We start from the raw sequence: 11,127 nt of genomic DNA on the forward strand, positions 1-11,127 counted from the left end.
TTGCAACAAGGTGGACATCCAATCGCTTACATGAGCAAGCCGCTCGCTCCTAAACACCGGGGTCTGTCGACATATGGAAAAGAATGTTTGGCCATCCTCATGGCAGTGGAACAATGGCGACCGTACTTACAACACGATGAATTCTTGATCCGCACGGATCAGCGCAGTTTGGTCCACCTCGACGACCAACGTCTATCTACAGTATGGCAGCAAAAGGCATTTACCAAATTGCTAGGACTACGGTACAAAATTTCCTACAGGCAGGGCAGCACTAACAATGCGGCGGATGCACTGTCTAGACCAATCACGCGCAAGAGAGCGCTTTGGCTGTCTCAGTCTGTCAACCAGCTTGGGTAGACGAAGTCAGAGCAAGCTACAGCGATAACAATCACGCCAAGAAGCTACTTGAACAATTCTCCAAACAGAAGGATCCCAAGGGTCGTTTTTCTGTCTTAGAAGGACTGTTATACTTCAAAAACAGACTGTGGCTCGGCGGCTCGCCTGCTGTCCAACAGAAAATCCTTCGTGCCTTCCATGACAGTACGGTAGGTGGTCACTCAGGCTTCCCTGTGACCTACAGGCGTTTGAGGCGACTGTTTGCTTGGCCCAAAATGAAGGAGATCATCAGGCAATATGTTCAGAGCTGTGTGATCTGCCAACAGGCTAAACCAGAGAGGGTCAGATACCCAGGTCTGCTCGAGCCCATCCCGCTGCCTGAAGGTGCTTGGCAAGTTGTTACTATGGATTTCATCGATGGCCTTCCGCAATCGGGCAAAGCAAACTGCATTTTGGTCGTAGTGGACAAATTCACGAGATATGCTCATTTTCTGCCTCTCCAACATCCATTCACAGCAGCCAAAGTAGCCCGATCATACCTGGATAACGTTTACAAGCTCCACGGTCTACCGAAAGCCATTATCTCAGATCGGGACCCTGTCTTCACTAGCAAGTTTTGGCGTGAACTTTTCTCCATTATCGGCTCAGAGCTCAACATGAGCACTCCGTACCACCCCCAGACAGACGGTCAATCGGAGAGGGTAAACCAATGTCTTGAGATTTACCTAAGATGTTTCATCCATGCATGCCCAAATCACTGGAGCCAATTCCTCTCTCTCGCAGAATTCTGGTACAACTCTAGTCACCATTCTGCTCTGGACATGTCACCCTTTCACGCGCTGTATGGGCATGAACCCAGGCATTGGGGGATCGAGGCAGCATCAACTTGCACAATCCCTGCCCTGAAGGACTGGTTGGAGGAAAGGAAAACAATGCAGCAGGTTCTTCGGCAACATCTGCACCGGGCTCGCCACATCATGAAGGTGCAAGCAGACAAAAAGCGCACAGACAGAGAATTCACTGTGGGGGATGCGGTCTTCGTCAAGTTACAACCATATGTGCAATCATCAGTTCACCGCCGAGCCAACCACAAGCTTGCCTTCAAGTATTTTGGCCCCTACAAGGTGATCGGCAAGGTTAACCCAGTCGCATATGAGCTGGAGCTGCCACCAGAATCCAAGATCCACCTGGTGTTCCATGTGTCTCAGTTGCGGCAAGTGCTCGCACCAGGTACAGACTCCTCTGACAAATTGCCTGTACCTCGATCTGCAGAGTTGGTTCCCGTTGAGATGCTCGACAGACGCTGGCGACAGACTCCCACCGGACGACGCGAGCAGTATCTGGTGCGTTGGTCTGATTCGGAGCTCCTGGATGCTACATGGGAGGACGCACTCGCACTTAAAGCTCGCTATCCTGTCGTAGCAGCTTGGGGACAAGCATGCTCTCAAGGGGTAGGGGATGTCAGCGTCCCAACTACAAATGCAGCTCGGGGCAACCACAACGCTGACGAGGCAGCAACAGATCAGCCACAGGCCACCAATCAGAAGAGGGAGCGCGTCATCGCCAGGCCACCTAGGATCAAGCACCCAAGCCGCCGCTTCGTGGGCCCAGAGTGGTTGAACGCTATATAAGCTGGCTCAACCAGAGAGAAGACCATCCTGGCTGGGATCACGGCAAACGGCACGGCTGGCATCTTGTTCCCCTTTCTTCTTTCTTTCTTTCCAAGCGAACTGCTCCAGAGAAGTGTATCGGTGTGCTACTCTGTAAACTCTAATCCAGTTAGTGAATAGATCGGGTTCCTAACAATGTCCAGGTACCCGCCGCTGCTTTTTTGAAAAAGTAACCGTGGTGGGTGACATGTCCTGCCCGTCACTATTTATAGTTCACCTATAGAGCTTTTTCCAGTAATGGGGTGACCGGACGGGGTACTTGCTGTCGGGGATGACGGCGCGGCTCCAAGATCACAGGAACCCGGCATAGTCGTGGCCGCCGCTATGCATCCGAAGTCCGTCAAGAACACCACGGCGAGCGCGCACAGCTGTATGAAAGTAGTGGCAGTGGGAATTCAAGGAAGAAACTTTTGGCCGGGAAGAATGTGCGAATGGAGAGGTGAACGGTGAGGAGCTCGGTCATGGTGGCTGCTGGGCCAGATGGGATCGAGAGTGCGCAGAATGCTGCGGCGTGGGCCTGCATGTTAGATGCGCACGGGAGGAGTCGTGGAGAGATTTTTTCTTCAAACCCTGAGCCAACCAACGCCAGCATGGGCCCACATGGCAGTGAGGCGCGAGCGGTAGAGGCCTCAGCGAGCGGGTAGCCAGCAGCGCATAAACTTGTAGGGGATTTGATGTGGTAAGTAATTTGCTTGTAAATTACTTTCATTTTGTGAAGAGATTTTTTTTCTCTGGAACCCTATATCTTTCTTCCAGGCCAAACATTTCAGAAATCTCGTCTTGCATGCAACAGGTGATCTCTTGGAATCAAATCAAATGAACGGGATATTTTATTGGCAATTCTTTACAAATGAATACAGAGCACCACCACAAAAATGCAACAGCTACACACGTACGGCAAGCGACCCCACAAATTCAGCAAGCGACCACACAGAAGAAAAGAAACGCTGCAATGAAAATCCAAACACTTGTGCATGACTCTGTGTCTCCGGATGTACACCAGCCTAAGCTTCGATGCCATCGTCGCCGACGTTCTCCTTGGAGAGCTCCTCCAGTGACTTGCCCTTGGACTCCGGCACCAGCAGGGAAAAGAGCAGGCCCAGGAAATTTGTGCCTGCGAGCACGAAGAGTGCGTTGCGCATGCCGATTCCTCGTGAGTAACCGGTCTCGGGCTTCTTCTGGTCCTGGGACGCATACAGGAACCCGAACGCGCCAATGATCGCGCCTGCCTTACCGGTAGCGGCAGAGATACCATGACATGTGGATCGGAGCCTCGCAGGGAAAATCTCGGCTGGCACAATGAAGGTCGTGCTGTTGGGCCCGAAGTTGGCGAAGAAGAAAGTGAGCCCGTAGAGCACGACGAAGCCGGTGTGGTGCCCTGGCTTCACCAAGTAGTCGTAAGGTATGGCGATTGCGAGCATGAAAATGGTCATCATGGTGAATCCCATAAGCTGGATCCAAAACCTCCCAATGATGTCGATGAAGGCGACGGTGAACCAGTAGCCGGGCACGGTGCCGCAGAGCGCGATGAGCGCTTGGGCGCGGGCGATGCGGTACAACTCCTCCAATGCATTCATAGTCTTGGCTGGCGGGATCCACCCGATCTTGGTGAAGATGTCCTTCTGGAACAGGTTCTGGCTATAGAAGGCCACATCGAGCAGGAACCAAGTGCTTGTGGTCGCTAGCAAGTGCACCCCGTGACGCTTCATGAACTGTCGGGAGAAGAGGCCCCATGTATCACCAGTGGCCCGCTCACCCTGCACATCCTCCTCTGAGATCTCCTTGTTGAGCACCTTGGACATGTCTGATGTGGCTTGCTTCGTGTTGCCGGCAATGAGTGCTGTGTACCGCGCAGTTTCGGGCATCTTCATGCGCCAGTAGTAGGTCAGGGCGGCCGGGATGGTGCCGAACATGACGATGATGCGCCACACGTAGTCGGCCTCTGGGCCAATGGACGCTGCGGCGTCAATATAGAATGGCGGTGCAGGGAATGCATGTCGGAATGCGGACGAGACGATGATGGTGACGATAGTACCAAATAGGATGCCAAACCCCTGCATGGCAAACACGGCGGCGATAAAGGTGCCGCGGGTCTTCTTGTTAGCATACTCCGACATGATTGTGGCGCTCAGAGGGTAGTCACCGCCGACGCCGAAGCCGAGCCAGAAGCGGAAGAAACATAGCGTCCCCATTACGCCCTTGGCCTCGTGTCCAAACGAGAGCCCAGACGCGATGGAGCAGAGGACCATGAGAATGAGCGTGAAGCCATAGACGCTCTTGCGGCCGAGCTTGTCACCGAGCCAGCCGAAGAAGAGCTGGCCGGCAAGTGTGCCACACAGGGCCACGCCGTTCACGGCGGCCGACACATTTGCCGGGAGGTGGCCGGGCTCGTTGAGGGCAGGGTCGGTGTAGTAGATGCGCCCCAGCAGCTTGGTGACGAGGGCGATGCAGAAGAGGTCGTAGGCGTCCGTGAAGAAGCCCATGCCGGCGATCACGACCGCCTTGAAATGGTACAATTGCGTCTTGGCAATGTCCAGTGCTTTCAACACGTTGAGCTGTTCAGTCGCCATGGCCGCCGGCGAGCTGTCAGCTAAACTCTGCTCCTTTCTATCTTTCTTCTGTTGCTCTCTAGCCTGTGTGCTTTGTTAGGTGCTTCTGCTACGTATATATAGGCATAATTCACGGTGAAGGCATAAAGGCAAGGAGATAATGTACTATGCCAATCCAACATTGCTAGTTGTAAGTATAAAATTGCCTATTACGGCATCGCTTACAAGTACAACGGATTGTACGTATCACGATGGTTCTTACAAAAATATACCCAAGGGTCAAATGTCTTGCCTTGACAGCTACAGCTATGTACATTTCTATTGTTAGAACTATTGTTAAGAAATGCCAACTTTTAGTATTCAGGTTTGACCTTTGAGTTTCCGCACCATAGAATTGTGTGGAGGAAAATACTGAAACCAGACCATGGTTATGCTGCGAATATACCTGAAAGGAACAGACTGTACAGACACAAGCAAGCTTTGGGAGAAAAGGTCAAGATCATACGATGATCTGTATCTTATGTTCTCACTACAAGCATGGATTTGGTGATTTGTCTCTCCTCCGTACCTACATGGCATGGCAGGAAGAAGGTAAGCGCACCGCCGGTTTCGGTAGGCCAAGAGGAAAGCAAGAAAATACAGAATTTTGATGATAAATGGATATGCAGTGCTAGGTCCTCCAGACATAGCCACATACGGTCTTTTCAGTATTTTTGAGATAGCTTGTCATACAAATACGATGTTTGAAATTGTTCTTCAACGCTTGCTAAACCCAATTTCAGAATTCAGATACGTTTCAGAACAAAATAGAATGCAGCAGCCACATGTTTCAGAACATTTATAGTTTTTTATATATAGTATACAAACAAATAAACATACAGATTAAGGGTCTCGTTGGTCCACGTGATACTAAAAATGCATAGCCAAAAATGTAGAATTGTGATGCCATACAATTTTGAATTCTACATGAATAGAGAACACGGGAATCTGCATAGAAATTGCTTGGTTCTAGCACAGGAAAAACCTAGAATTTTTCTTAAAGGATTAGGAAATTTTGTTGAAGGATTAGGTGGATGGTGTTAAACATGTCTTGTACTTTGTGTTATTTGACTTGAATTCTACATGAACTGCAAACAAGGGATATGTATTAAAAGTTGTTTGGTTCTAATATAGGAAACATGAAGAAATTTTCATGAAGGATTAGGTGCATGAAATGGTTGTCACAGAAACAAAGGAAAATAACTTCAGAATTCAGACAACGCTCAGTACAAATAGCAACAGCAGCCATATAAACATTGGTCATTTGAAATATGAACTACAGTACTAAACAGTTTTTTGTAACAAACTACTCCTAAACATATGCAGATTAAGCAGCAAGAGCACAGCATTGAAAGCCGTGCTCCGTACTATTTAAATTGTTGTCTTGCATCCTCCCACTTTCTTCGTTTCTCTTTGCCAAATTGCAATCGGTCCGGCCGGCGAATCACAGCTCATAATATAGCTGCGGCATTATATCATCGTGAGAGCAGAACCTGATGCAGACAGTACTTAGCCTATTTAAAACATTCTCGGTGGGAGAAAAATATGTGAAGATCCGATTATGCGGTGGAACCTTCTTTTTTTTTTTTGCGGGGGATATGCGGTGGAACCTTGCCAACTTGTCACTAGTTTGTAGTACTAATTTGCAGTATACACAGCTTTCACACGGTGTTGGTCTCCACGATAATACAGTTATAATTATAAAGGGCGTGGAAGCGGACGTTTGGTTCTCTGGGCGTATCTACACCCTATATGAATAATAATAATTAGTAATTCAACAAAAAGTCAAAAAATTCTGAAAATATTTTTGAAATAAACTTGACCTTCCATTTTACTTGTGAGAAAAATTCTAAAAAAAGAAAATCCCCCTTTGACTTCTTTTCAAAAAAGACAAATTTTTGGCTAAAATAGTGTGAATAGTGACCTTGCGAAAATCCGCATCTGAGCCCAGGCTCAGATGCTCCCACTCAGAAAAACATTCAAAACAAATACTAAAAAAATACAAAAAAATCCAAAAAAAATTTGTGTAGTAGATAATTTGTTGCGTGAGGACCGCTGCAAATTTCAACTCATTTGGACATTTGAGCAGCTCTTGGCAAAAAAGACTGATCGGGTCAAAACAGTTCATGACCGGTAAACTTTTTTACGGACCCCGATTTTGTCTTTTTTGCCGAGAGATGCTCAAATGTCCAAACGAGTTGAATTTTGCAGCGAACCTCACGCATCAAATTATCTACCACACAAAAAAATTGGATTTTTTTGAATTTTTCTAGTATTTGTTTTGATTTTTTTTCGTCGGCATGGGTGCAGCTAAGCCCGGGAGCCAAATTGGCCTTCTCCAAATAAATTTTATCTTTTTTGCCCTGAAGTCAGCGTTGGTTTTTTTTCTTGAAAATTTATATACTAGTGCAAAAGAAAGTCAAGTTTATTAAAAAAACCTTCTAAACTATTTTGACCTTTTGTTTATTTATTAAAAAATCACATATAGGGTGTATATACAACAAGGTTTTAAAGTGTATTTCCCTCTAATATAAGAGCGGTATAAGGGTCTCCGCTCCTACAGTCTTACCATCTTAAGGCTAGCTATAAGGGTCTCCACTCCTGCCAATAAGGGCCCCAAGCTCTCCTTGCGATCCAACCCTCCCGCGCCCCTCCCGCGAGGCGACGGGGAGGGGCCTTCCATCTGCACCGGCGATCTGGTGTCTTTGGCTCCGGATTGGATCAGTTCAGCGACGGTGACGAGCGCGGGGGATTCATTATGGTGGCTCTCGCGGTTTGGCGAGGTGGAATGGTAGCCCTTCTCCCAGGCTCAAGTGGTGGCACACGCAGGCAGTGGCCATTGTGCCAGGGCTCTCATGGTGGCAGTGCTGTTGTGGATGGTCGTCGGATCTGGGTGGCCAGATCTGGGGCTTTGAAGGTGGTCTAGACGGTGCACGTGTTGTCGGTTGGATACTCATGGGACAGATCCGGGTGAGAACCTGGTCTCCGGACGGTGGCCGGAGCCGGTGATGGTGACGCCCTCAGCGTCGTTTCCTTTTTGAAGGCATCATCGAGGTGAAGCTCCCAACTCCTTCCGCTACCTCCAGGGAAACCCAAGATCAATCGATCGGATGGCGGCGGCGCACTTGTGTTGTTCGCTCCTCGGGGGCTCGGGGGCATCTTTGGAGGTGTGCATTGGCTTGAGGGACCAGTGGACGGTCCCAGTGGTGGAGCGACATTCCATATGACGCATCGACGACGTGGAGTCTCGGTGGTGTGGCGCGGTAGGGCCTCGGCGATGGATGTGTGATGATGGACGCGCGCAGGGAGGAGGCGTTGTCTGGCACCCCGGGGGCATCGACAACAGGCCTGGCAAGGTTGATGTGTCAGTACCTACTCTGAAGATAGATCATGGCGGCGACGATATGTGAGAGTGCGTCAGATCGGTTTGCGCCCCATAACCTAGTATGTGGCTTATTTGGGGCCTCCGTCTTTAGATGTTAGGCATTTGTGCGATGTCTGTTTGGTATTAGGCTCGGACTATTGGCACCCCTTCATCAAGTGGATAGGAATAGCGACAGATGTTACTAATATGGTGGCTTCAGACTACCTGATGTACTACTTTGTAAGGTCTTTGTGAATAATTAATAAAATGGATGCATGCATCTTTCAGATGTAGAGGCCAAGGGTCATCCTTCTTTTCGATAAAAAAAATCTTACCTGTGGAACTCATGGTGTTGTAGTTTACGCAATTAAAAATATTTGGACCAAATGTATAAGAGTACAGTCATTGATCGGGAGAGAATTTATCGAAGTCTTATCTATAACAACACCTCTTATCTACAACAACTTTAAAATAAGTAAATAGAGTGACATCACAACAACCGCAAACTTGGCATAAGAAATGAAATTATCAGTGACAGCTCAATGAAGAAATTAATAGTGTCAATAGCATAAATAAAGCTTTGTCCAGTCAGTGAGATATGCAAATGATCGCTCATACTACTTGATAATTTTCACTAGAAGGAATCCAAAACATTTCATTTATCAATTATAGGTATCTTAATAAATATTAAAGAAACCAAAAGACATCTACCGGGATAAGAATGTCTAATGTAATTAATATATGACGTCGCATTGCATATATTAGATGTCAATCATGTGCATTATTCATCAACTATTTTTAAACACAATAGACATTTGGCTCTCTGGCGGTTACTGGAAGCTCATTTTTATTTTTGTTGAAGTATGATGATCCCATTTACTAGAACCTATGACTGTACATATTTTCTCACTAAATCATTTTCCTTGATCGTGCTCTAAACAAACATATCATTGTGTTAGATGAAATGTTTATTTCAGCAACCACCCTGTAATAATAGAATTTAGGTAACTTAGGTATCATTCTAAACTCTCCACGATACCTTAAAAATAAATAAACCTGGCTAGCATTTGTTCTAGAATGTAACAGCCATAGGTTATCCATCAGAAACACAGTTGATTTCCTCGGTACAATAAAAGCAAAACAATATGCAACATGTGAACCACGACCACACTTTCCTAACAAGTGTGGTTCCCTAATACCTGATAGTTGCACAAGTTATTGTTTCAAGAAATTCACTCGAATATGTCACTTTCATTCAACTATACATATACAGGAGATGACTTATGTGTAAGGTCCATAATCTGAGGTGCCGTTGTTACTTATTAGCTGCAAAGTCAGGTAACATTACTTCCTGAAAGCAACCTCTCATGACAACAAGATATGTCTCACTGTATACAATCTATCATCATCACGCTTGACAATTACATAACTAATAAGTTGAATTATGCAAGCCATGTCAATTTTAAATGGGTTGACATTTTTAGTTTATTGTCGTTTGACCATACTATCTCCTCTTTTAAATTAATGTTTCAAGAAAAAAATACTCCAAGATGGCACTTTCATGCAACTATCCGCCAATATACAGGAGAGGACTTATGGTTAAGTTAATGTTTCAACAAATCCACATATATACTATCCTCTCTTTTTTAGTAATCGTGTTGGGGAGGGGGGGGGGGAGTTCCCCTGCCTGAATAAATTTGTCAAAGTATAATGCAGCCAAGGCCGATTACAGTTGTAGCAGAATTACATAGGAATTACATGGGCATGCAGGCGCGTGAGGAGAGGAACGCACGTTGTGAGAAAGTGTGTTCCTTGGCAATAGCCTTACATACTCTATGCGACCACAAATCCAAATCAGAGATCATAAGTCCGAGAGTATTTGTTGAGTGAGTGTCGATGGAGCAAAATGCATGGGCATTTCGGGCGTTCCATATCTTTCAAAAACTCACTATCTTCTTTTAACTTAATGTTTCAAGAAACTCACTCCAAAATGTCATTTTCATAACTAGGAGGTACGGCTCACTATATACAATACATCATCATCATTCTTGACAACTACATAAGTAATTAGTTGCATTATGCAAACCAAATGTTAGCCGTGTCAATTTTTAATGGGTTAATGAGAACGAGAGTTGCCTTCTTTCACATAACCAAATTTATCATTGGTAACGGTAACACGACTAGATTCTGGGAGGATACTTGGTTAGGGGAGACGCCAGTATCCTTCTCTGCACAATATTGTGCAACATAAGGAAGCTTATGTGGCTACAATATTACATATTGTTCCCCTGAATATCCAGTTCAGAAGGTCTCTAGTAGGCGACCAATGGGATAGTTGGTTACATATCATGCGGAGGTTGACGGATGTTCACCTCTCTGATGAGCCAGACATGATTCACTGAAAACTATCCATCAATAGGATATTTTCCCTCGGGTCTATGTATCTAGACCTAATAAACTCTGGTCCAATTCCAAAATCAAGTCATATTTGCAAGATTAAAGTCCTTTTGACAATCAAGATATTCATGTGGTTCACTCACGAGGAAGAAATTATTACAAAGGACAACTTAGCCAGGCGAAGATGGGAGGGTAGTAAGCAATGTTGCTTTTGTGATGAAGATGAGAATATAAAACACCTCTTTCTCAAATGTTCGCTCGCGAAACTTCTATGCAAGTGGCCTTCAATGTTAACCCTCCGTCTAGTATTAACACATTATTTGGATCATGGCTAGATGGAGTGAAGCCGAGTATTGCAGGACATATTCGGATAGGAGTATGTACATTACTATGGGCGATATGGAACTGCAGAAACGACATGATTTTTAACAGGCAACCTCTCATAAAAATTTTGTAGGTCATATATAGAGCGACGTCTTAGGTCCGTACGTGGTCCTTACTCAGTCATGCGGAAGCCAAGGAGCATATGTCTATTGGGTGGAACAGTTGGGAGACGGTAGCACGAGATATTTACAACTGGTTTGGATGGTGGTCCAATCATAGACTAGGTGTTTAGCCATCTTGTTCTATTTTCGCCTGTTGTGGCAAATTTATTTTTGACCTTACTTTCGCTCTTTTGAGAGCGAGTTTTGTATCAGGGACCTTTTGTGCGATATTTTTGTTAATAATATGATTGCATGCATCATTCAGACAAATTCCTCCTTTTATGCCA

At 45.9% G+C, this 11,127-nt stretch overlaps 1 protein-coding gene across 1 annotated transcript; it reads right to left on the reverse strand.

Annotated features, from left to right (window-relative positions):
• Window positions 1–2,843: 2,843 nt before the first annotated feature.
• On the reverse strand, window positions 2,844–4,624 carry LOC119291797 (inorganic phosphate transporter 1-2-like). Its single transcript, XM_037570604.1, has one exon. The coding sequence runs from the start codon at window positions 4,574–4,576 to the stop codon at window positions 3,011–3,013; it is 1,566 nt and encodes a 521-aa protein (XP_037426501.1). The 5' UTR covers window positions 4,577–4,624; the 3' UTR covers window positions 2,844–3,010.
• Between the last annotated feature and the right edge of the window lie 6,503 nt (window positions 4,625–11,127).

This window comes from Triticum dicoccoides, chromosome 4B, assembly GCF_002162155.2.
Source record: "Triticum dicoccoides isolate Atlit2015 ecotype Zavitan chromosome 4B, WEW_v2.0, whole genome shotgun sequence".
Classification (NCBI taxonomy): Eukaryota; Viridiplantae; Streptophyta; class Magnoliopsida; order Poales; family Poaceae; genus Triticum; species Triticum dicoccoides.

Coding starts and splice junctions, on each gene's coding strand:
- LOC119291797 (XM_037570604.1), bottom strand. CDS start 4,576: ATGGCGACTGAACAGCTCAACGTGTTGAAAGCACTGGACATTGCCAAG.